The sequence below is a fragment of the Macaca mulatta genome, chromosome 11 (assembly GCF_049350105.2).
Source record: "Macaca mulatta isolate MMU2019108-1 chromosome 11, T2T-MMU8v2.0, whole genome shotgun sequence".
Classification (NCBI taxonomy): domain Eukaryota; kingdom Metazoa; phylum Chordata; class Mammalia; order Primates; family Cercopithecidae; genus Macaca; species Macaca mulatta.
In genome coordinates this window covers 5,215,875-5,243,411 of record NC_133416.1, presented here as the reverse complement: position 1 = coordinate 5,243,411, position 27,537 = coordinate 5,215,875, and the positions used below count along the sequence as shown (strand labels likewise).

The window sequence follows — 27,537 nt, the reverse complement described above, 5'->3', positions numbered from 1 at the left end:
AACATGTTAGTGTTATTTTGCTTTACATAAACTTATAAGGATTTTTTATTTAAAGGATTTTAAAAATACAACACATAGTCAATATAAACATGTATTGGGAATTATAAACCATTCTTTCTTCCAAGCACTGGATGAGATACTAAAAAAAACCAGTATCTTACCAACAGCCATTAAAACAGGCTAAAATGAAAAAGAAACCGTTGTTAACGAGGTTACTAATCCCCCAACTTTCAATACTGAGTTCCTTCATCATCCATGTGCAATCCAGAGACGACACATAGCAGGCTGGTAAAATTATTCTGGAAAATGACAACTGTACTTAGACAAAATAAGTTAATTCTATATAGTTGTCCGTTAAAGTTTTATGTGGCTATGATTCCATTTGAGCTAAAAATTGGCTTTTAACTGTTTCCAAATCAGCACTAGCAGAGGAGAGAAGTAAATAAAGCCAATGGCACTCCCTTCCAAGGCTCAAAATGGTTAAATTTTGATGCAGATTTAACCTTAGCGAGTTTCAGTCAGTCCATTTAGATGATCCTGTAGGTTCATACAAATACACTGAACCGTTGGTTTAACTTCTCTTCCTTCCTCAAAGTTTATGATAAAGAGACTCATCCCTGTATTGGGAGTAACTGACATAACTTCGGATCTGCGCAGAGTGGCTGGTAAGGAACACTTAAGGTCAGTCAGAAAATAATCAAACAGACTTCTCATGTAAGCACCGTGACTCACAACTAAGACACTGGCTGCTAATCCTGGAACACCACTGTCTGAATTAACTTCAGAGCTGCGATTTTTTCCTAAAGGAAATATCTCTGCCAAAGAAGTTTCCAGACAGTTGCCTGGAGATCCTTGGGAAAACTGTTCTTTTTGATCTGCTTCTTTCAGGATTAGCTGACAAAGAAATTCAAAAAAGTCTATTCCACGCATTTTCACCTACAAGAAAAGAAATAAAAGTCAAAATAAAGTGCCATTAATGATTTCCTTAAAATGTTAACATAGAACATAACTGACTGGATTTTTTTCTAATATTGAACGCCAAGTACTACACAAGCAGAAGAATCTCAGTCTACATTTATATTCCTTCAATCAGTAGTTTCAGGGACATATATATGTATATAAGTATCCACCACATTTCTGGAACTATGAAAGCACCATGCAGACCAAGATGAAGAAGATACAATTCCCAGTTCCTGACTTCAAAGCACTCGCGGTCTAGTTAGGGAAACCTACAAGCCAACAGAAACTCATAAAACAGTGCTAACAGGAAGCTGTCTCTGGCGCTTCAGTGCCACTGGAACAACAGCAGCAACAAATCCTTCCCTTACTAAAGTAATGTATTTTCAAGAAAATTAAGATAAAGATTAAGGAGGTGGTGGTGGGTTGGGGGAATCACCAATAATGCAATTCAAAGCAGAACCCTGAAGAAATGCAAGCACAGGGCTGCCATCAGGAACCGAGCTGAGGCGGCAGCGGAGGCTTGAAGACTTCATGTTTTGAGTTATTTCACCTCGAGTGACTTGCCGATCACCCTCTTTGAACTCCACTCCCACCACTAAGCCACTGCTTCATATTCTAAGGTCTTTTTTAGAAGTACCATCCAATAACACCTTTCCTTAAGTCCATTATCAGTAATGACAAAGGCAACTGAAGAATAAATAAGATTTTAAATAGAAATGAATAATTTGCTAAGTAAATAGATAATTTAAAAAGGAAAAGAGAATGAACCAAGCAACTTTCAAACTACTTAGCTAAAATTCCAAAACATCTCATTTATGAGTCTTAATTCAACCACTCTGACATCAGCAGTGCCACATACCTGGTCCAGCGTCTCTCCTCCGGGCGGTGTAAACACAGGGCACTCCTCCCTGGCTGCTTTGGCCATGGCCCTCATCTCACTTAGCGCTTTGCCTTCTACAACCCCGTATTTCTGAAATAGTCCAATAGATAACAGTTTCTCAAAGGAGACTGCAATATAACAATTAAGTTTATGTTTATGGCAAATTTAGAACATTCATCTCAGGAATAAGCTAAATCTCCTCCAGTTAATTTATTGTATCTCCTCTGAACTGATAATGAGAATGTCCTCAGTAGAGGGCCATGAACCTTAGAAAATATAATTGAAATATTGAGTTGTACACTATGTCCAAACGGGTTATTTTAAAATAACTTGCTAAGCAATCTTAAGTAGATGGTGGGAATTTATTGAACACATAAATACAGAGATTTGCACAGATTGTAGGACTAGAGATTAACATGCAAAAGGTACTAACTCAGCCACCTCCCATCCACACATACTATCCCATTTGATCCCAATGACAGCACTATGAAATAGCTAAATAAACATATCACCATAGTTACAAGGAAGTTGAGTTTTAAGACATTAACATGAGAGATCTATTTCTTTTTTTTTCCTTTTTTTTTTTTTTGAGATGGAGTCTCACTCTGTCACCCAGGCTGGAGTGCTGTGACGCGATCTCAGCTCACTGCAAGCTCTGCCTCCCGGGTTCAAACGATTCTCCTGCCTCAGCCTCCTGAGTAGCTGGGACTACAGGCACATGCCACCACACCTGGCTAATTTTTTGTATTTTTAGTAAAGACAGTGTTTTACCATGTTAGCCAGGATGGTCTCAATCTCCTGAACTCAAGTGATCTGCCCACCTCAGCCTCCCAAAGTGCTGAGATGACAGGCCATCATGCCAGCCACATGGCACCATTCTTAAGCTATTAAATTGGGAAATCACAGAGTCTAATAATACCAATTGTTGGTGTAAAAAACAAAACTTTCTCCTAGGTCATTCATGGGACTATAAATTGGCACAGGTTTTCTGGAAAGCAACTTGGCAATATGTATATAAAAGCCTTAAAAAAAGTACACACTCACTGATGTCCATTTCTAGAAATATATAGGTCTACAATGAATTAACTACAAAGATGTTTAGTTTAACATTATTTACCTCAGTGGGAATCTAGTGAAAACCTAGCTGTCCATCAGCACTAGCTAGGTTACATAAATTATGCGATATCCATATTTTTCACCTTTAAACTCTTCTATACTGTGTTAAGTTCTTATGAGTGTGCCTTCTTTTATACCTTAAGATGCTTATCTTGCTTGATTTTAATAATAAGATGCTATATATGAGGGCATGTAACAGTGACTGTCATATGGTAGATCCTTAAATATTTTCACTGATTGAAAATCCCTAGCAGAAATGCATTTAACTTTTAGCCAAGTGACAAACTGTGGTGGCTTACTGATAATTTATGGTGAAGAATAATATGTAAATAAGTTACTTACCCTTTCCCGAAGTCTTGAATCATACTTTACTGTCATATCTTTGCAAACTTTGCTTTTCTCCAAAATTCCATGCATGGTCTGAAAATCAAGACAATTGTTCCTTTTTTTAATAAAAACAATCACCATTCTGGTGGAAACACTGAAAGAATCTACGTCATCTTAGTGAATAAAAAAGAACTAGAGCCAGGCACAGTGGCTCACGCCTGTAATCCCAGCATTTTTGGAGGCCAAGGTGGGTGGGTCATGAGGTCAGGAGATCTAGACCATCCTGGCCAACATGGTGAAACCCTATCTCTACTAAAAATACAAAAAATTAGCCGGATGTGGTGGCTCGCGCCTGTAGTCCCAGCTACTCGGGAGGCTGAGGCAGGAGAATCGCTTGAACTCGGGAGGCTGAGGTTGCAGTGAGCCGAGATCGCGCTACTGAACTCCAGCCTGGGCGACAGAATGAGAATCCATCTCAAAAAAAAAAAGAAATTAGAAATGATTTTCCTTTGCAAAAGTTGCGCATCTGTGTCTCTTCATTCCTGATTTTGATATTCTCTTCGAATCTATCTTCTAGTTCAGAAGTCAGCACAATCCAGACCATCATCTGCTTTTGCAAATCAAGTATTTTACTGGGACACAGCCACAGCATTCATTTACGCATGGTCGATGGCTGCTTTCTTGCTATAACCGCAGACTTGAACAGGTGTAACAAGACTGTGTAGACTATAAACCCTAAAAAAATTACTATCTGGCTCTTTGCAGACAACGTTTACTAATCCCTGTTCTAGCTCCTTAATTCGCCATTCAAATGTGTCTAAACTGTTGTTAAACCCATCCATTGAGCCTTAATTCCAATTGTATTTTCAGTTCTAGAATTTGTATTTGGTTCTTTTTTACAGTTTATTTTTTATAGTTCTCTGCTGAAATTCTACATCTTGCACCTATACAAAAATATAGTTACTTTAAAGCTCGTGTCTGATAACTCCATCAGGTAAGTCATGTGGCTGTTTGTTGTCTTTAGCTCATTTTTATTCGCATTTCCTTCTCATTGTATGTCTAGCGATTTTTGATTGAAAAGTGACCCTGTATTTGCAAAACTCTGGAAATAATTTAGGTCCATGATCTGCCTTTTTTAAAAACACATTTCCCGACAAATTAGACATCATCAGCATACTGTTTTACATGTATTGTCAATATTTCCTTGCATTTTCCTACACCTTTACCAATTTCTTTGTTCACTATTGTATTCTGAAACTCAGATCTCCCTTCTGGAATTATTTTCCTTCTTTTTCATTTTTCCTTTCAAAGTTACTTCAGGATCTCTTTGTCTGAAATGTCATTTCACCTACACAGCAGAAAAAAATCTTGCTGGGTATAAAACTCTAGGTTAATCCTTATCATTTCTCAGCACAATAAAGAAATCATCCATATGAACAAATTTGCTGAAAGCCTAACTAATGGTCTTTAATGGATGATTTTTTTCCTCCTTATTCTTTGGAGTCTTGCAATTTTGCTATAATTAATGTAGATATGGGTTTCTTTTTTATTTATCCTGGTTGGGATTTGGTACACTTCTTGGATCTGTCTTTCAACAATTCTGTAAAATTGTCAATATTCTATAACCTCTGAATATCACCTCTTCCTCCCCATTCCCCATTCTCTCTGCTATCTCCTTCTGAACGACACCAGAACTTCTCATCATGCTCTTCATGTCTTCTAAACGCTCATATTTTATTTATTTTTTAAAGGGACTTTTTTTTTCAGACAGGGTCTCGCTCTGTCACCCAGACTGGAGTGAAGTGACACAGTCACGATTCACTACAGCCTCAACTCCCTGGGCTCAAGTGATCCTCCCACCCCAGCCTCCCAAGCAGCTGGGACTACAGGCAAGTGCCACCACACGCAGCTAACTATTTTAGTTTCTGTAGAGACAAGGTCTCTATGTTGCCCGGGCTGGTCTCAAACTCCTGGCTGAAGTGATCTTCCCGCTTTGGCCTCCCAAAGTGCTGGGATTTCAGGTCCCAGCCACTGTGCCCAGCTAAACTCTCATATTTTAAATCTATCACACCGTGCTACATTTAGGTTATTATCACGTATTTATCTATGAGTTAATGATCACTTTAGCTGTGTATGATCTATAATTTAGTACTTCCACTGAGGTTTCCATTTTTTGACTTTTTTCTGTTTTTAATCTTTAATTTTTGTGGGTATACAGTAAATGTATGTATTTATGGGGCATATGAGACACTTGGATACAGGCACGCAATGCATGACAATCACATCCCGGTCATCAGGGTATACATCCCCATAAGCATTTATCCTTTCTGTTACGAACAATCCAGTTATATCCTTTTAGTTATTTTCAAATGTGCAATTAAATTATTATTGACTATAGCCGCCCTGTTGTGTTATCAAATACTAGGTCTTATTCATTCTTTCTTTTTGTACGCATTAACCATCCCCACTTCCCCAACACCTCGCCCTACTACCTTTCCCAGACTCTGGTCACCATCCTTCTACTCCCGATCTCCATGAGTTCAACTGTTTTAATTTTTTGCTCCAACAAATAAGTGAGAACATGGCAAGTCTGTCTTTCTGTGCCTGGCTTACTTCACTTAATATAATGACCTCCAATTCCATCCATGTTGTTGCAAATGACAGGATCTCACTCTTTTGTGGCTGAAAAGTACTTCATTGTGTGTGTACATTTCCTTTTTTCATTCATCTGCTAATGGACATTTGGGTTATTTCCAAATCTTGGCTATTGTAAAAAGTGCTGCAATAAACATGGGAGTGCAGGTATCTCTTCAATATCCTGATTTCCTTTCTTTGGGAACATACCTAGCAGTGGGACTTCTGGATCACATGGTAGCTCTGTTTGTAGTTTTTTGAGGAACCTCCTTCCAAACAGTTTTTCACAGTGGTCGTACTAATTCCCATTCCCACCAACAGTGTACAAGGGCTCCCTTTTCTCCACGGCCTTGCCTGCATGTGTTATTGCCTGTCTTTTGGATAAAAGCCATTTTAACTGGGGTAAAATGATATCTCATTGTAGTCTGCATTGCATTTCTCTGATTACCAATGATGAGCACCTTTTCATGTCTCTTTGTCATTTGTATGTCTTCTTTTGAGAAACATCTATTCAGACATCTTGCCCATTTTTAATTGGATTATTACATTTTTTCCTATAAAGTTGTTTGAGCTCCATCTATGCTCTGGCTATTAATCCCTTGTCAGATGGGTAGTTTACAAATATTTTCTCCCATTCTGTGGGTTGTCTCTTCACTTTGCTGATTGATTCCTTTGCTGCACCAAAGCTTTTAAACTTGATGTGATCCCATTTGTCCATTTTTGCTTTGGTTGCCTGTGCTTGCGGTGTATTGCTCAAGAAATCTCTGGCCAGAACAATGTTCTTGAGAGTTTCCCCAATGTTTTATTGTAGTAGTTTCACAGTCTAAGGTCTTAGATTTAAGTCTTCAATCCATTTTTATTTGATATTTATACATGGAGAAAGACAGGGGTCTAGTTTCATTCTTCTGTATATGGATATCCAGTTTTCCAAGCACTATTTATTGAAGAGACTCTCCCAATGTATCTTCTTGGCATCTTCATCAAAAATGAATTTGCTGCAGATGTATGGATTTGTTTCTGGGTTCTCTATTCTGGTCCACTGGCTATGTGTCTGTTCTTATGTAAGTGCCATGCTATTTTGGTTTCTATAGCTCTTTGTATAATTTGAAGTCCGGCAATGTGATTCTTCCAGTTTTGTTGTTTTTGCTAAGGATGGCTTTGACTATTCTGGGTCTTTTGTAGTTCCACATAAATTTTAGGATGCTGTTTTCTACTTCCGTGAAGAATGTCATTGGTATTTTGATAGAAATTGCATTGAATCTGTAGATTGCTAAAATGTATGAACATTTTAACAATATTGACTCTTCTAATCCATGAACATAGAATATCTTTCCATTTTTTTGTTGTCCTCTTCAACTTCTTTCATCAGTGTCTTATAGTTTTCCTTGTGGAGCTCTTTCATTTCTTTGGTTAAGTTAATTCCTGAGTATTTAATTTTATTTGTGGCTACTGTAAATGAGATTACTTCTTAATTTCTTTTTCAGATTATTCATTGTTGACACATTCAAATGCTACTGATTTTTGTACATTGTTTTGTATCCTGCAACTTTGCCAAACGTATCAGTTCTAACTGTTTATTGGTGGAGTTTTCAAGTTTTTCCAAATATAAGATCATATAATCTGCAAACAAGGATAATTTGATTTCTTCCTTTCCAATTTAAATGTTCTTTATTTCTTTCTCTTGTCTTGATTGCTCTAGCTAATACTTCCAGTCCTATGTTGATTAACAGTGGTGACAATGGGCCTCCTTGTCTTGTTCTAGATCTTAGAGGAAAGGCTTTCAGTTTCTCCTCACTCACTATGATACAAGCTGTGGGTCTATTGCATATGGCTTTTATTGTGTTGAGGCTTTTATTGTATTGTTTTATATTGTTACTTCTATACCTAGGTTGTTTTTGGGTTTTCATCATGAAGGGATGTTAAATTTCATCAAATGCTTTTTCAGCCTCAATTGAAATGATCATATGGTTTCTGTCCTTTATTCTGTTGATATAATGTATCACATTGATTCATTTGTTTATGTTGAACCATCCTTGCATCCCTGGGATTAATTCCACTTGGTCAGGAAGAATGATCTTAATAACAGTATTGTTGAATTTGGTTTGCTAGTATTTTGTTAAGGATTTTCACATCAATCTTCATCAGGAATAGTGACCTGTAGTTTTCTTCTTTTAATGTGTCTTTGTCTGGTTTTGGTATCAGGATACTACAGGCCTCATAGAGTAAGTTTGGAAGTATTCCCTCCTCCTCTATTTTATGGAATAGTTTGAGTAGGATTGGTATTAGTACTTTAGATGTTTGGTAGAATTCAGCAGTGAAGCCATCAGGTCCCAGACTCTTCTTTACTGGGAGACTTTTATAATGGCTTCAATCTTGTTACTTGTTATTATCCTGTTTAGGCTTTGGATTTCTTCCTGGTTCAATATTGGTAGGATGCATGTGTCTAGGAATCTGTGCATTTCCTCTAGACTTTCCAATTTTTTGGCATATAGTTGCTGATAGTAGCCCTTAATGCTCTTTTGAATTTCTGAGATACTGGTTGTAATATCTCCTTTTACATCTGATATTATCTATTTGGATCTTTATTGTTTTTAGTTAAGTCTACCTAAAGGTCTGTCAATTTTATCTTCAAAATACCAATTTATCATTTCACTGATCTTTTGGAGTTTTCATTTCAATTTCAATTATTTGTACTCTGATCATTATTATTTTTCTTCTAATAATTTTGGGTTTGGTTTACTCTTGCTTTTTTTTTTTTTTTTTTTTTTTGAGACGGAGTCTCGCTCTGTCGCCCAGGCTGGAGTGCAGTGGCCGGATCTCAGCTCACTGCAAGCTCCGCCTCCCGGGTTCACGCCATTCTCCTGCCTCAGCCTCCCGAGTAGCTGGGACTACAGGCGCCCGCCACCTCGCCCGGCTAGTTTTTTTGTAGTTTTAGTAGAGACGGGGTTTCACTGTGTTCACCAGGATGGTCTCGATCCCCTGACCTCGTGATCCACCCGTCTCGGCCTCCCAAAGTGCTGGGATTACAGGCTTGAGCCACCGCGCCCGGCCCTTTTTTTTTTTTTTTTTAAAGACAAGGTTTTGCTTTGTTGCCCAGGCTGGAGTGCAGTGGCACAGTCTCAGCTCACTGCATCCTCTGCCTCCCAGGTTCAAGCAATTCTCATGCCTCGGCCTCCTGAGTAGCTGGGATTGGATTACAGGCACCTGCCACCACGCCGGGCTGATTTGTTATTTCAGTGGAGACAGTGTTTCACCATGTTGCCCAGGCTGGTCTTGAACTCCTGAGCTCAGGCAATCCTCCCATCCCGGCCTCCCAAAGTGGCTTTTCTAGTTCTTTAAGATGCATTATTAGATGTTTATTTGGAGTTTTTCTTCTTTTGATGTAGGCCCTTATAGCTATAAACTTCCCTAATGTTTTTGCTGGATCCCACAGGTTTTGGTATGTTGTGTTTCAATTATCATTTGTTTCAAGAAATGTTTCAATTTAAGGAGATTCTTGTACATATTTCTAGAGTTATTTCTCTATCCACCTCTTTCTTCCAGTACTCTGACCCACAAATTTTAGTTATGTAAAAATTAACCTCCCCAAATTCCAAGTTTTGTCTCCTTAACTCACCGAGACCTCTAAGCTCTACTTGGCTTCGCCTACCAGAGTCTGGAAATTGCTTCAGCCAGAAAACCAGGACACTCCTAGGGCTCACCTTCTTTGTTCCACTTCATTCAGGCATCATAGGCCCACAGTGCCCAAAGTCTAATGTCTGAAAACAGTGGTTTCGCATATTTTGTCACATTTTCTAACTGTTTATGGGGGAGATGAAATTCCAACAACAGTTTAATCTGCTCCCTGAAGATATTTCTAACAAGTCTTTTATTTCTTTACAGTGACATGGTGGTTTCTTACTCTATCAGGTAATCATAATACCTGATGTCACGGTGGGTTAATTTCTCCTGTCATTTCTCCCTGCTGTCTCATAATAGCTTATTTATATTCTTGTTAGACATTTTTTTCTAGGCTACTCTAATTTAAAAATTATTTTTTTAAAAAAGTACAAAATAAAATTAAAATAAATAAGTTCTGTTGAGGAAGGTCATGTCTGTGTGGGGTTTAATTCCCTACAGACTCTGGTAGCAGATTTTTCAAGATTATACAATTGTTGAGACTTTTGGTACATCATATTAGACCTTAACTCTAAACTCACCTGTTGCTGAGCGTGGTGGTTCACGCCTGTAATCTCAGCACTTTGGGAGGCTAAGGCGGGTGGGTCACCTGAGGTTAGCAGTTTGAGACTAGCAACATCGTAAAACGCCATCTCTACTAAAATTACAAAAATCAGCCAGGTGTGGTGGCACACACCTGTAATCCCAGCTATTTGGGAGGCTGAGGCATGAGAATCACTTGAACCCAGGAGATGGAGGTTGCAGTGAACAGAGACTGCACCACTGCACTGTAGCCTGGGCACAGAGTGAGGCTCTGTCTCAAAACAAATAAATAAATAAATGTACCTGCTTTGTCCTCATGAGATCACTGGAGAAAGCATGAGTAAACTTCACATTATTCAGAAATATACCAGCAGCTGCTGCTTGTCTAAATCCAGTTTCTGAAAGAGGTACGTCTACTCCTTGTCCTGTGATATATTAAGAAGAGGAACAATAACATTCAAAACTACATATAAGAGATGTATAAATCACATGTAGAAAATATAGGCTGCATTTATCTATATTTTAATGAAAGATTTTTTTAAGGACTTTTCCACATAACTTTTCAGGGAGTTATTAGCAAGTAAAAGTAAGCTGTAAGTCTATAAAGGCTCATTAAATTATTTTCCAAAAGAATGCTTGCCTAATGGGAATTAGGTGATGATGAGACACAAATGTCTTAGCTTTTCCCTCTTTTATGTTTGCCCATCTCTTCAATAATTGGCTCTGATCTTACAGGTAATGTGTTGGGACGGCAGGACCATCATCTAAAAGTTTTTTCCTTCTTCATTCCCATCATCCAAATGCTCAGTATTATAATGGTATTACTTTTCCTCTTTCCTTCCTCCCTCCCTTTCTTTTCCTTTTTCATTTAAAAAAATGCTTTGAAACCTCTATTTCCAGGATAACGGCTGACTGGACACTCAGAAAGGAACCTCCTACTACAAAAGATCTAAATGGTGTGTGTGTGTTTGTGTGTCTGTGTGTGTGTCTGTGTGTGTCTGTGTGTGTCTGTGTCTGTGTGTGTCTGTGTCTGTGTGTGTCTGTCTGTGTGTGTGTATGTTTGTGTAAGTTTGTGTCTGTGTGTGTCTGTGTGTGTGTATGTTTGTGTGTGTGTGTATGTTTGTATCTGTGTGTCTGTGTGTGTCTGTGTGTGTGTGTCTGTGTGTGTATGTTTGTGTGTGTGTGTCTGTCTGTGTGTGTGTGTTTGTGTGTGTATGTGTCTGTGTGTGTGTGTGTGTGTGTGCTGCATTGCTGGGCCCACAGAACGTATAAAAAATCTCCAAGGGACAAAGCAAAGCAACCCCAAAACCCTGCGCTGAACTGTGAAACGGACATGAAGAAAATGACGGTGGTGGGCTATCAGGACAGGCTGGTGGGGCTGGGGGAGGAGGCCTGCTGGAGCGGACGGCAAGCGGGAGGACTAAACACAAAATTCTTGGGATCAAGGGCTCCTGTAAGGAGACTTAATGTGCAGCCTCAGGCCTGTGGTAAAATAAAATACAAATCCTTTTCAGAGCAAATCATTCTCAAAAGAGACTAACAGGTTTTCCACTAATTTAGAACAAGTAATTGTTTAGCCAAAGATTCAACACACAAGAAAATAATCTATCATAAACCAAAGCCATCCATCAAGACTTCAGACGTTGAAATCAGCAAATATGGACTTTACAATGACTATGAATAAAACATAAAGACAGAATCACAAAAACAAGCAATTAACAGTAAGCATCAAAAATAAGCAGACAGTTTTCTAAAATCACTAAATAGATCTTTTAATAATAAAAATCAGAATTGCCAGGGGCTGGGGGGGGGGGGGGCCCTTGATGGATAAACAGAGGCTTGGATGAAAGGAGGTTTAATGAACTCAGACAGGGCAGAAGGTATTGCCCAGTACACAGCACAGATACAAGGAGATAGAACACAGCTCAGATATATCAAGAGTTCCAAAGGAAAGAATGAGAATTCCTAATGATGCATTGTCTTAGTTGCTATAACAAAGTACTACAGACTGGGTGGCTTATTAACAACAGATATTTATTTCTCACAGTTCTGGAGGCTGGAAGTTTGAGATGAGGGCACCATCATGGTTGGGTTCTGGTGAGGGCCCTCTCCCCGTTACAGGCTGACTTCTCCTTCAGGGCTCCCATGGCACAAAGAGGAAAGAGCTCTCCGGTGTCTCTCGCATAAATTCCATTCATGAGGGCTGCACCCTTGTGACCTAATGACCGCCCAAAGACCCCACCTCCTAATGTCATCATATTGGGAGTTATGATTTCAACATGTAACTTTTGGGAAGAAAAACATTCAGTTTATAACATCCATCTAATTGGAACGCTAAAAGAACAGAAAAAAAATGGCTGGGCACGGTGGCTCACGCCTGCAATCCCAACACTTTGGGAGGCCGAGGTGGGTGGATCACTCCAGGTCAGGAGTTTGAAACCAGCCTGGCCAACATGGAGAAATCCTGTCTCTACTAAAAATACAAAATTAGCTGGGCGTGGTGGAGCACACCTGTAATCCCAGCTACTTGGGAGGCTGAGGCAGGAAAATTGCTTGAGCCCAGGAGGCGGAGGTTACAGTGAGCCGAGATCACACCACAGCACTCCAGCCTGGGCAACAAGAGTGAAATTCCGTATCAAAAAAAAAAAAAAAAAAAAAAGAATAGAAAAAATGAAGGAGAAGAATATGAAAAGAAAATAGCTGAGAATTTCACAGAATAAAAAACACATGAAAATCAAGCAGGATAAATTAAAAAAAAAAAAACCCCTCCTAGATACATTATGAGACACTGAAGAATACCAAAATTGAAGAGTTTAAACGAAGTTACAGAGAAAGACCTATTTCCTACCATGGAACACCATTTAGCTGACAGAAACCTCTTACCAGGAAAAATGGAACCAAAAACTGCAGAATGCTACCTTCCAAGGGCTGAGAGAATCACCAGTTCAAAGTGTGTACTGACTGAAGCCACTGCGTTTACCACCAGCTGCTCTATATACACTAGAGGACTTTTCAAAGAATGTACTTCAGAAATGGTCTGAGATGAAAACAAATGAGGAGCAGAGAATCTTGCAAATATATTCATAAATTTAAATGCCATCTAAACAAATGAAGATAATGTCGTCTACCTCAAGCAATTAAAAAAAGACAGGACTAAGCTACTTGACAAGTTATTTGTATTTTTTGGAAGAGGGGATATTAATATTATACTTATTAGGTACTGTCAGAGTGAATGTGTCCCCCCAAAATTTAAATGTTGATATCCTAACCCTCAATGTGATGGTATTAGGAGGCAGGCCTCTGGGAGGTGATTAGATCCTAGGGTGGAGCCCTCATGACAGGATTAGTGTCCTTATAATTGCTCTCATTCTCTCTCTCTGCCATGTGAGGATATTAACCAGAGGACAGCAGTCTGCAAACCAGGAATCAGGCCCTCCACAGACACTGGATCTGCTGGCACCCTGATCTTGGAATTCTCAGTCTCTAGAACTGTGTACTGTTCAAGCCACTGAGTCCATGATACTCTGTTACAGCAGCCCTGGCTAAGACAGGTATGAGGGTAAAACTTTTAAGATAACCATGAAAAGAATGGAAATGGTACATCAATTCAAAGGTAGTGGGGAAAGTAAGAGTGTTGAACAGGAAAAAACCAAGCACTTAAGAAGTAAAAGCAGGTAAGATAAAAAAGAAAGACTAGAAAAAGAAGGGGGAAACAACAACAAAGAAAAAAAATCAAAACACATCAGTGACCAGAACAAAGGCAAACAGCCACTACTGCTAGTCAAAAGACAAATTCTAGGCCAGGCGTGGTGGCTCACGCCTGTAATCCCAACACTTTGGGAGGCCAAGGCAGGTGGATCACCTGAGGTCAGGAGTTCGAGACCTGCCTGGCCAACGTGGTGAAACCCCGTCTCTACTAAAAATACAAAAATTAGGTCGGGCGTGGTAGCTCACACCTGTAATCCCAGCACTTTGGGAGGCCGAGATGGGTGGATCACGAGGTCAGAAGTTCAAGACCAGCCTGACCAACGTGGTGAAACTTCGTCTCTACTAAAAATACAAAAATTAGCCGGGCCTGGTGGCACACACCTGTAATCCCAGCTACTCAGGAGGCTGAGACAGGAGAATCACTTGAACCCGGGAGGCAGAGGTTGCAGGAGCCGAGATCACGCCATTGCACTCCAACCTGGGTGACAGAATGAGACTCCATCTCAAAATAAATAAATAAATAAATAAATAAATAAATAAACAAACGAACAGACAAAAAGTAACCAGGTGTGGCAGCGAGCACCTGTAATACCAGCTACTCGGGAGGCTGGGGCAGCAGAACTGCTCGAAGCCGGGAGGCAGAGGCTGCAGTGAGCCAAGATCGCACCACTGCAGTCCACCCTGGGCGACAGAGCAAGACTCTGTCTCAAAAAAAAAAAAAGAAAGACAAATTATATATATTTGTAAAAGAGCCAAAATGTAGCTACATACTATTTATAACACTTAAACATGAGTACACACAAAGGGTGAAAGGAATGAGATGGAAAAATACATTCCAGTGAAATTCCATCTCCAAAACAGCTCAAGTAGCTATATTACTATCAGAAAAGTAAGACTTTATGACAAAAGTCTCACTAAGGATTTGGGGACCACTATAAAAAAATCAATGATCCCATTTACTCAGATGTAATCATTTAAACTTGTATAAGCCTAATAAAATAACCTCAATCTGTACAAAAGCAGAACACAGAAACCAAAAATGGACAGAATTTCAACTATTAAAGGGCAAACTGGCCACTGCAGCAGGGAATTAAAAATACTGCACTCATAAATTGATACTTAGGACATGCAGGCAAACTAGTGCATTTATAAAGTTAATAAAGTGTGTAAGATTTGAAAAACAAAATCAAGAAGGCTGATTATTTGATATATAACTCCAGTCCCAACAATGAGGGATTATAGATTTTTCTGAAGCATACTATGGAAGAATTATAAAAACTGACCATAATTAACACATTTCAAAGAAGTATCATCAAATAAACCATACTGACAGAACACAAAAGCATTTACAATGGAAGTCACTCAATGGGAATTTAAAATACTTAGCGCTGAATGCTTACCACATTACCACGTGTCAAAACTATGGGCATGCAAACAGAAACAGTGCTTAGAAATATATAAGCCTTGAGGACCGGTGCAGCAGCTCACACCTGTAATCTCAGCACTCTGGGACACCGACGCAGGCAGATCACCTGAGGTTAGGAGTTCAAGACCAGCCCGGTCAACATGGTGAAACCCCATCTCTACCAAAAATAGAAAAATTAGCTGGGCATGGTGACGTGCGCCTGTAATCCCAGCTACTCAGGAGGCTGAGGCATAAGAAATTGCTTGAACCCGAGGGGCAGAGGGTGCAGTGAGCTCAGATCGTGCCACTGTACTCCAGCTGGAGCGGCAGAGTGAGACCCTGCCTCAAAAAAAAAAAAAAAAAAGGAATATATGAGCCTTGAATGCTTACACACAAAAGGCTATAACTTAAAGAACTAAAGCATCCAACTGACAAGGTCAGGAAAAGAACACAAACCTAAAACAAGTGTGAACACACAAACTTTCTTGACGTTCTACTGTCAATGTCTTGGGAAAGAAGAGAAGTGAGCAATACCAAAGGCCAGGTGGTAAGAGGCCTCAGTCCAAAGGATAACCTGGGTGGGGCATATTTTGTCTGAAAACAAAGGTTCCTTTGAGAATCAGACCAGTTAGTGTCCATAAAAGGGAGTCAGGCTCATGGAATATGAAAATCAGTTTTTGTAAACCCCAGAAGTCCCTAACCAAAAAAATAAAACTAAAAGCTTTTATAATCACAGCATAGAAATAGCATGTCTAGCCAAAAGTTCACCCAAGATATTCTTAAAAAGCCAGACTAGCTGGATCACAGGGCAAATAAAAGATCTGAGTCCAAATTAACAGAAAAAGGGAGAAAGAATCTCTTCAGAATAAAGTAACAACCACATATGAAAATAGTTCTTTTTTTAAACCTTTATTACTACTAAAACTAAAATAACTATCTTAGCAGAAAAAATACCATTAACACCGGTCAGTAAACTTCATGCTTCCAAATATAGAATAATTTCAAATCCAGACAGTTATATTTTAAGACACCCAGACCCAATATAATTAATCAGCTGACAGAACCACTTTGAAGCTATACATAAAGAATAACTTGGAGAACTGTACTTCACACCCAGTTCACTTGAGAGATTTATTCCTCCTGGTTACTAACAGCCCTAACCATATTTCTGATCGTATTTCTGTGGTTATGATGTTTTGATTCTGTAATCCCAATTCACAATGGAGCTGCCCCCAGTCTACCCCACCCCACCAAATCTGCTTAACTCACACATCTTATTAACATGAGGGTGAGAGCTAAAATAACAATCGGATTATACCAACCTTGAATTATCTTCTCCTTGTTAAATCTTGTTTCTCCACTAAAATACAAAGAGAAGGAGAACCTTATTAGCCAAATTATACTATTTTTGAGAGGAGGAAAAAAAATGAGCAATGAAGTGTGATTAGACTAATAAAGACATCATATGAAACTTGTAACATACTTCATAATCCAACCCATAAAAACAATTTATTCTAAACTAATATTTGCAATCATCTTCTTTAATGAAGAGCTAAGAACTTCAAACTACTCCAAACTAAAACACATAGATCAGGAACCAATCTTAAGTGGATTGCAAATGGAAAATCCTACTAAAAAATATAATGCAAATACCATTTTAGCCAAATAATGTTGTTAAAAGAAATATATTGATCAAAACTACTCTCACTGGCAGCAGGACCAAAAACGTGAGAGTCAGTCTCTTCATTGCTGGACTGAATGAGCAAGTGAAAGAGAATCTGAATGGAATGCGAGAGAAGTCCACAAACCTTCAGAACCCCCTGCCCTTGGGCTGGGCGCGGTGGCTCACGCCTGTAATCCCAGCACTTTGGGAGGCCGAGACGGGCGGATCACAAGGTCAGGAGATCGAGACCATCCTGGCTAACACGGTGAAACCCCGTCTCTACTAAAAGTACAAAAAAAACTAGCCGGGCGAGGTGGCGGGCGCCTGTAGTCCCAGCTACTCAGGAGGCTGAGGTTGGAGAATGGCGTGAACCCAGGAGGCGGAGCTTGTAGTGAGCTGAGTTCGCGCCACTGCACCCCAGCCTGGGTGACAGAGCAAAGACTCCGTCTCAAAAAAAAAAAGAACCCCCTGCCCTCTCTTAGTTCCTAGGCCTTCAGCAGTTATTTTCTGTAGTACTGACGGCTATCTTGCAGACCAACTGCACACTGAACTGAGGTTTGAGTACTACACTTTTAAAAACTAAAATACCAAAACAAATCAAAGCAATAAAAGTAGAATCAAGGAGAATTCAGTTGAGATTTGAGCGCTACTTAAATGTTTGCTGACCCAACCTAGCACTAGAATTGCTGGGCCATAAGGTATGCAAATACCTAGCTTTATTAGGTAATGCCAAAGTGTCATAGCAAGTTACACCACCCTGTAGTGTGGTATACCACCCTCAACAAGACTCAGTGGTGTAAGGTCTCTTCAATCAGTGCCAATCTGGTACCTGAACAATTCATCCCACTTTGATTTTAATTTGCATTTCCTTGATTTCGATGGAAAATGATCGTTCCATTGTTTTTAAGTGAAGCACTAGTTTGTAATAATTAAAAAGTTACAAAGGATTGATTTACTCAGATGTAGAAAAAAAATCTACCAGACCTGGAAGTCAGAATCATAAGCTCAGGCCTCGGCCTGGAATCTTGCTGCCTGTTTACAAAGACAGCTGTGTGCCAACCTCCGCCAAGATGCAGACTGCTGGCTTTGGCCAATACGAATGTTCTTTAAGACCCAACACAAGACCAGGTTCTTTTAGGTGGTCTCCCTCCCCGGTACCATGCCCCATCTACCTACTCTATTTAATACCCACACTCTATGCTCCCACTGTCCCCTGGCACTACCGACGTTAAGTTTTCATCTGTGTGCTAACTGACTTTGTAGCTGTATGTCTATCCTGGCTCCAGTTCCTGAAAGGCACAAGCAGGGACCGCATACCCTCAACATGTCCAGGGTCTGGAGAAAATCCTGGGAAATGACAGAACTTCATGAATGTACTTTTGCCTAGAGAGGGTCATCTGAAAATATCTATCAAAATGACAAATCTGTTTACCCTTTTATCCAATAACCCAATTACTGGGAATAACTGAATTCACTCATATTTAAAAGATCATTATCATTTGTGGCCAGGTGTGGTGGCTCACGCCTGTAATTCCAGTACTTTGGGAGGCTGAGGTGAGTATGGATCACTTGAGGTCAGGAGTTCAAGACCAGCCTGGCCAACATGGTAAAACCCCGTCTCCACCAAAAACACAAATATTAGCCAGGTGTGGTGGCGGGCGCCTGTAATCCCAGCTACTTGGGAGACTGAGGCATGAGAATTGCTTAAGCTCGGGAGGCAGAGGTTGCAGTGAGCTGCGATCATACCACTGCACTCCAGTATGGGTGACAGAGCGAGACCCTATCTCACCAAAAAAAAAAAAAAAAGTTCATTAGCTACAGTATTATTTCTAGTAGCAACAGATTATAAACAACCCAAATGTCCGTTAACAAGGAAATTAGTTTCCTTAACGGTGGCCAAAATAACCATTACTTATATTAACAAATAAACAGTGACATATCTACCTAATAGAATCCTACGCAAATGTGTCCTTTAAAGAGAGAGATTATATGTAGATACGGAATGCTCACCAAGATATATGATTAAGGAGAAAAAGCAAGGTATAGAATAATATAAAAAGAAAGCTACCTTTTTAGAAAGGAGGGAAATAAACATATGGATATGCACAAAGAAACAATGAAAGGATAAACATGAAACTAATAAACGTGGTCACCTACTGGTTGGGGGGAGAAGAGGAAGACTAGGGAGAATTGTTTTGGTTTCTAAATATGCAGATGTATTAGCTTAAAAAATAAATGTATGATAAAGAAATACAATTACACAGAACTGGCCAGGCGTGGTGGCTCATGCCTGTAATCCCAGCACTTTGGGAGGCCGAGGTGGGCAGATCATGAGGTGAAGAGTTCAAGACCTGCCTGGCCAATATGGTGAAACTCCGTCTCTACTAAAAGTACAAAAATTAGCCGGGCATGGTGGTGCGCGCCTGTAGTCCCAGCTACTCAGGAGGCTGAGGCAGAAGACTCGCTTGAATCCAGGAGGCGGAGGTTGCAGTGAGCCAAGATCATGCCACTGCACTCCAGCCTAGGCGACAGAGCAAGACTCTGTCTCCAAAAAAAAAAAAAAGTTACATAGAACTATTTATACCCTGGTAAAAACCAACTGCACTGATTTGCCATTATCATTGTTGTTAAAATTAATAAAAGATTTCCTAGGCCAGGTGCAGTGGCTCACGCCTATAAACCCAGCACTTTGGGAGGCTGAGGAGGGTGGATCGCCTGAGGTCAGGAGTTCAAGACCATCCTAGCCAACATGATGGAACCCCGTGTCTACTAAAAATACAAAAATTAGCCAGGCATGGTGGCAGGCACCTGTAATCCCAGATACTCGGGAGGCTGAGGCAGAAGAATTACTTGAACCCGGGAGGCGGAGGTTGCGGTGAGCCAGATCGTGCCATTGCACTCCAGCCTGGGAGACAAAAGCGAGACTTCAACTCAAAACAACAACAACAACAACAACAACAACAACAACAAAAACGATTTCCTACACTCCAAAAGTCATTCAGAATCTTAAAAAATGGGCATGAAAGAGGATATTAACCTCTACCATTCAGATGGATAAAGCAGAAGCATTCAGCGCAAACATGGGGAACCTGTCATTTTTAATCTAGAAAATAGTTACCATGTATTGGATTCACTTCCTGTCTCAGCCTCAAAATCTTGCTGAGACCAAGAACAAAATATCTGTTATTTTAATACAAATAACATCCTCATTAGACAGTGGCTTGTAGCCCTTAAATTAAACCTGGCCTAAAACTGCCTCCATGCCTAGGGAGCTGTCACCTAACTTAATATGTAAACAAACTACAACATAATTTGAGAGTATATTCCTGTAATAAGAACCAAGTCTCAGCCAATCATGGCAGCTGAGCTTTCAGCCAATTATGGGCTGCAAATTGCTCAGACATGTCCCAATAAGGCAAAGTGGAGCTGTAACCAATCAGGCTACTTCTATATGACACATCCTTTCTTTCTTTTTTTTTTTCCTGATAGGGTCTCACTATGCAGCCCAGGCTGGAGTGCAGTGGTGTGATCTTGGCTCACTGCAATCTCCAACTCCAGGGTTCAAGCGATTCTCCTGCCTCAGCCTCCCAAATAGCTGGGATTACAGGCAAGTGCCACCACGTCCAGCTAATTTTTGTATGTTTAGTAGAGACACGGTTTCACCATGTTGGCCAGGCTGGTCTCAAACTCCAGACCTAAGGTGATCCTCCTGCCTTGGCCTCCCAAAGTGCTGGGTTTATAGGTGTGAGCCACCACACCTGGCCATGTCACTTCCCTTCTCTGTCTATAAATACTGCCTGCCTATGTCGCTGGGTTGAGCACTCTGAAGCTTTACTTGTTTAGGTGCTGCCTGATCTATGAATCATTTCTTTGCTCAAATAAACAAAGTCTAATTTGTGTGAAGTTTTTCTTTTAACATAGCTAATACAATTTCCAGCCAAGCCAGACACACCCTCATTTTGAAATCAGGGGTGAGAAGAAATTTAATAATCTACCAACCAAGAAATCATGTGAGAGCCACCAAAAAACTCAGTATTTACAAATCACAGAAATTTGGCAGAGATGATTACCTTTTGTATACTCGCTCAAAAGATTAACTCAGCATTTTTATGTAATCAAAGTAGATAATGAAAGATTCAAATTAAAACAAAGGTTTATATTGTCAAAATGTCACTTTCTAAAAAATGGAATCCCAGAAATTTTTTTTTTTTTTTTTTTTGAGACGGAGTCTCGCTCTGTCGCCCAGGCTGGAGTGCAGTGGCGCGATCTCAGCTCACTGCAAGCTCCGCCTCCCGGGTTCACGCCATTCTCCTGCCTCAGCCTCCCGAGTAGCTGGGACTACAGGCGCCCGCCCCTGCGCCCGGCTAATTTTTTTCTATTTTTAGTAGAGACGGGGTTTCACCATGGTCTCGATCTCCTGACCTTGTGATCCGCCCACCTCGGCCTCCCAAAGTGCTGGGATTACAGGCGTGAGCCACCACGCCCGGCCAGAATCCCAGAAATTTGATAGTTTTGTAAAAGTACTGCCCCACCATCTAACGATTTTCAGTGAAAGCAGCATAACCACTGCGACATGATGAAGGCTTCGTTTAGCCGTATATCAACAGAGGCTGCTGCAGACTCAACAGTATTAACACTCACAGCATTCGGTTTAGTTCTATTTGGCATTTCTGCGTTCAAATCACTTTATAAATATTAAAGAGTAGGAATCCAAAAATAGATTTTTTCCAAAAGCTTTCATAAATATTTAATTTTACAGCTTTTATCAGCTTTATTGAGAGGTTTATATAAATCCTTGAAGTAACTGTTTAATTAGTATGCTTGGGGAATGGAAAGGGAAAGTTGATGGCTAAAACAGTTTTATTATTAATCTATTTCCCTTAACCAAGTCTGACTTGCGATAGCAGCAGAGAAGGTGAACGAAGCTGAAAGCTCAGAGGGATATATTTTGAAGGAGTCAGGAATAACACCACTCATTTTCAAAATCTGCAGTGTGGTCCATTTCCAAAACAGAAACCTGACTCTGCAGGAATCCAAGGGCTTATGCCAAGATGTTAAGTCTTAGGATCAGCCATTTATAGGACCTACAAATATACATCATTCACTTTGTAGGTTATCTCCCAGTTCTTACTTAAAAGATATTTTATCTTCTTAGTCTGGATTTATACTCTGCAGCATTTCTTCAAAAATCATATAGAAAGCTCGATTTCCCTTAATTCCTTTTAAGGAATTCAAATTCAACACACAATACTCAGTTTGCTACAAAGGAGGGACAAATCATGGGAAATCAGTGTAAATTTGGGTCAAGTTTTCAAAACAGATGTTTTTTAGTGTAAATGAAAATGTAAACCCTCACCCGGTATCACGAATACAGCTTAGTCCTAATTCCTTTACACTAATAAATTCATTTGCAAATACAGAAGATTTCAAGAGCTAGTAACACAAGACTTTTGGCTGTCCTTTTTTTTTTGAGACAGAGTTTTCACTCATTGGCTGGAGTGCAATGGCGCAATCTGGGCTCACTGCAACCTCCGCCTCTCGGGTTCAAGAGATTCTCCTGCCTCAGCCTTCGGAGGGGCTGGGATTTACAGGCGCCCGCCACCACGCCCGGCTAATTTTTTGTACTTTTAGTACGGACGAGGTTTCACCACGTGGGCCAGGCTGGTCTTCAACTCCTGGCCTCAGGTGATCCACCCGCCTCGGCCTCCCAAAGCGCTGGGATTACAGGACTTTTGGCTGTCCTTGATCTTTATAAAGTATCTGTACAAAGTACCTTTATACTTTTATAAAGCATTAAAATTTTATAACAGTATTAGCTTTATAAAAGTACTAAATTACAGATTACCTAATAGTATTTGCTTGCTTTATTAATATACAGAACGAGTATTAGCCTTACACAAAAAGTAACTGCCAACAGAGGTACAGTAAGAAAACCAAATGAGTCTTGCTGTCAACAACTTTACTAATTCGGCCAGGTGCGGTGGCTCACGCCTGTAATCCCAACACTCTGGGAGGCCGAGGTGGGCGGATAACCTGAGGTCAGGAGTTCGAGACCAGCCTGACCAACATGGAGAAACCCCAACTCTACTAAAAGTAAAAAGCAGCCGGGCGTGGTGGCGCATGCCTGTAATCCCAGCTACTGGGAGGCTGGGGCAGGAGAATCGCTTGAACCCAGGAGGCGGAGGTTGTGGCGAGTCGAGATCTTGCCACTGCACTTCAGCCTGGGTAACAAGAGTGAAACTCCGTATCAAAAAAAAAAAAAAAAAAAGCAAAAACAAAAAATCTTTACTAATTCATTTTTAAATCATTAAAAGTAAATTAAATTTAGTTTGCCAAAAAATATTAAAGTTTTAAGAGCTGCCTAAAAATGGAAATGAACTTTTCTGAGGATCCGGCAAGATGGCAGAGGTAGAGCAGAAGCTGACGTTCCGCAAATTCACCTACCGGGGCGTGGACTCGGACCAGCAGCTGTACATGACTCACCAGCAGCTGATGCAACCGTACAGTGCGTGCCAGCGGCAGAAGCTGAACCCGGGCCTGTGGCGGAAACAGCACTTGCTGCCCAAGTGCCTGCGCAAGGCCACGAAGCCGGAAGTGGAGAAGCCGGAAGTAGTGAAGACGCACCTGGGGGACATGATCATCCTGCCCGAGATGGTGGGCAGCATGGTGGGCGTCTACAACGGCAAGACCTTCAACCAGGTGGAGATCAAGCCAGAGATGATCGGCCACTACCTGGGCGAGTTCTCCATCACCTACGAGCCGGTGAGGCACTGCCGGCCCGGCCTCAGGGCCACCCACTCCTCCCGCTTCATCCCCCTCAAGTAGAGGCTCAGCTAATAAAGGCACACATATCTCCCCCCTACCCGCCAGAAAAAAAAAAAAGGAAGTGAAATGGATGGTTTTGCCTGAGACTAACTGCAAACACCTACAAATAACATTTCAAGGAACCAGACCCTTCAATAGTGCTGGATAGGTGATGGTAATGCCAACTACAAGTGTTGAAGTTTTCAACAATGCTGTGCCATAAGATCATGAGAAGTTATAGTCTGACGATGATAGACTTAAATTCTGGAACCTTGGGCAGTCTATTCCAGAAATGATACACACTGGTACTTCCATGTCAAAGTATGAAGAAAGAAAACCACATACAGGAACAGCACGAGATTCCTAATGGGTTCTGTTGAACTTAAATTGCTTTAAAGATTTTTTTGCATTATCTGAAGAGGTAAGTCCAATAAAATTCTCTAACTCTTCAAAAAGTCATTACATTTAACTATGGTGATAATGAGTCAAATTTAAAATCACTTCTTTTCCTGAAAGAATCACCAGGTTTTGGTTTTGAGAACTCTGAAGACAAGAAGAGGGATGGTCCAGACAGGAAAGCATTGGACCAGCCCTATCAATTATTTCAACACTCTCACTCCATCTTCCTACACATAAAACAGAACAAAATAAACTATTGTCATAACTCCACACAATTATATTAAGAGAATAAAAAGTAGCCTCAAAAACGGCTGGTGATGTTCAAGTAATCTACAAATACCAGGTTGTAACACATTAAGTAGGAAACAAAAGACGGTGAGTGGTAAAGTTGCTTTGGTTAAACTCCTACTTCCTCAACTTGCCATGTGACTTTAAGCAAGTTACAAGGCATCTCTGTCTCAGCTGCCTCATGTGAAAAACGAGGATATCAGTCCTTAACTCACTAAACTGTCAGGTTTTAATTACAACAGTGTATTAAGACTTATTTTTTAAATGATTCCTATGAGGGCCTCCAGAATCAAACCCTTTTTAAGCAGCAGGAAGGGAATAAAATCCACATTTGTATGACTGTTGTCTATTAAGAATCTAAATAGGAATCATCTTTTTAGGGGTTGCCTTAACCCAAATATTCTACAACTTCTGAGTTTTCTTTTTTTTTTTTTTCTTTTTGAGACAGGGTCTCACTGTGTCACCTAGGCTGGGGTGCAGTGGCCCAATCACAGCTCACTATAGCCCTGACTTCCCAGGCTCACGTGATCCAAGTGATCTTCCTGCCTCAGCCTCCCTATTAGCTGGGTTCACAGGCATACACCACTACACTCAGCTTTTTTTTGGTAGAGAGGAGGTTTCACCATGTTGCCCAGGCTGGTCTTGAACTCCTGTGCTCAAGGGATCCACCCACTTCCGCCTCCCAACTTGCTAGGATTACAGGGGTGAACCACCTTGATGGTCTGAGTTTCAATTATAAATATGACACTGGGCTGGCTGGGTCAGGCATCTAGAAAGTGCTCTAACATTGGAAGAAAGGGTGATCAGGCCTCTAGTTCCTGTTCTGCTACCAGTTAGCTGTATGACCTTTAGTAAGTTAAGAATTCTCCCAAGGCATTCTATACAACCGAAAGGGGTGGGAGAAGAGATAGGGAGGAACTAGATTTCTAAGGTAGCCATTAAAACCCTGCTAATCCCAAACGGACAATTTTAGAGGATTCTTAAGATTATCTTTCTTATAAAGAAGGACAGGCCAGAAAAGATAGCAGTTCAAGTCAACTGACAAAGTTAAATCATATTAATGTCCCTTGTGAGCTTGAATGCAGAAATGGTATGTTATTTATCTGTATGATCCAGTCTACTGGCACATAGTACCCACACAAAATGCTGCTGTGCTAAACTATACGTTCGTATTTGGGAATAAACTGCACTTTTATTGGAGCTGTCTTTATAGAAGTTATTTCTCAGATATATTTCTTCCCCTGTTGCATCATACACTTTACCTGTCCCCCATTTAATTCTCACATTAAAATAGTTAGATAGGCACTATCATTTGCATATCAGGAAACTTAAGTCCAGGCTACCTGGCTCTTAGCTAGAGAACAGATTCCAACCGAGGTCTACCTTGCCTGAAAAATCTGTGCTCTTAGCAGGGCGTGGTGGCTCACGCCTGTAATCCCAACACTTTGCGAGGCCGAGATGGGCGGATCACTTAAGGTCAGGATTTCAAGACCTGCCTGGCCAACATGGTGAAACCCCGCCTCTACTAAAAATACAAAAATCCGTCGGGCATGGTGGCGCATGCCTGTAATCCCAGCTACTCGGGAGGCTGAGGCAGGAGAATCGCTTGAACCCGGGAGGCGGGAGGTTGCAGTGAACAGAGATAGGGCCACTGCACTCCAGCCTGGGTGACAGAGCGAGCTCCATCTCGCAAAAAAAAAAAAAAAAAAGAAGAAAAATCTATGCTCTTAACTACCCTGATTTTCATCTCATCTCCCGTTAACACTTGGCAAATACATGTTGATAAGAAAAGATAAGAAACATGAAGACCTATCAGCATTCAGCTCCGTGTAATGTTATGATAATAAAAAACATTTGTTTAGGATGATACGGTCTGCTGAGATCAGAGTTGTGACCCTCTTTTCTCTCCCAGAACTGTAACCTCTGGGGAAAGGAAAGAAGTCTCATATATGTGCCAGGGGGGCTGACTGTCTGGGGAAACGAGGAGGAACCTCAGAAACAGAGAGGATAGCAGAAGGCAGCCGGCATCACAAACATCAGCCACGGACGAGCAATTCTGCAAACTCTTTGCAACCTGCCGGGGAGCAAAAACGGTGCCCAGACAAGTCTGTGGACATGTCTGGCACCGTTTTGGGTGCAGCCACCAAGTGCCTACGAACCCCGATCCCTTGCTCCTCCGGGTCTCGCTTTATCTGAAACACGGGACGCAGCTATCTAAGACCTGCCGTCTTCCCTCGGGGCTGCTGGGGTGAGACGAGGGGCGACACGAGACGGCCCCAGGGCAAGCGCCCCGGGAAAAGCGCTTCCAAGCCAGCCCTCCCCGGGCGGAGCGAGCAGGGAGGGGAGAGGGGGGCAGACCCGTGTTCCCTTCGCCCGCTCCAATACACTCAAGGAAGAGAGAAAGGCCCCCTGCCACAGCCATACTCACTGCCGGACAACAGTCAGAGCGAAGCGAGCCATGTTCCCGGAGCCGCGACCCGTCAGCAGCCCCGCGCCGCTCCGCGCCGCCCCTGCACTGCGGGCCGCCTCCCCCACACCACTTCCGCCAAGCAGCCGGCCGGCTCCGCCGCCATAGGCCCAGGCGGCCTCGCACGTCATCCCCGCAGGCCACTCAGGGCCGGGCGACGCCGACGGGGCGGGGGGGATGCGGGAGCCTCGGAGGCCCCGCCCAGGGCTGCGGCGCGTGCGCCCCTGCGCGCCGGCCTGTGATTGGCGCGCGGCAGGTGCGTGGGGCCCAGCCCGCGGAGTCCGCGGTAGGATTCCTTCCCCGGCTAGCCGGCTGCCTGCGTTCGGGCAGATAAGGAACCCGGCGCACCGATTTGTGGTTGATCCGATTGAGGCTGGAACGCAACCGTTAGTCTTATAGCTGGCCACTGTGATGAATGCCTCACGGTGTACAGCGACCCACAGACTGTGTTCTATGAGCTCTGTTAGTCCCTAACCTTAGGGACTTAGCGTCAGCAAGGTCTGTAGACTGAGACCCACCGACCCCGACTCCGCCGGCACAGACGCCCTCCTTGACCAAACTTTAATCGGGCTCCTTTGAGGCCTTTTCTATACTAGACGGGCATCCTCTAGTATAAAACCAGTAAAACCAGCTGAGCCCGGTTTTACCAAAGAATCCTGCTAAGCCTGTTTATCAAGAGCCTCCTC

General features: G+C 41.5%; 1 protein-coding gene and 1 pseudogene across 1 annotated transcript; one reads left to right on the top strand and one right to left on the bottom strand.

Annotated features, from left to right (window-relative positions):
• Positions 1-15: 15 nt before the first annotated feature.
• TIGAR (TP53 induced glycolysis regulatory phosphatase) lies at positions 16-26,901 on the bottom strand. Its single transcript, XM_001118082.5, has 6 exons — positions 26,813-26,901; positions 16,553-16,590; positions 10,421-10,542; positions 3,299-3,376; positions 1,820-1,930; positions 16-936 (listed from the first exon to the last, which is right to left on the bottom strand). The coding sequence occupies exons 1-6, from the start codon at positions 26,842-26,844 to the stop codon at positions 505-507; spliced, it is 813 nt and encodes a 270-aa protein (XP_001118082.3). The 5' UTR covers positions 26,845-26,901; the 3' UTR covers positions 16-504.
• On the top strand, positions 23,272-23,760 carry LOC710558 (small ribosomal subunit protein uS19 pseudogene; annotated as a pseudogene).
• Positions 26,902-27,537: the final 636 nt, after the last annotated feature.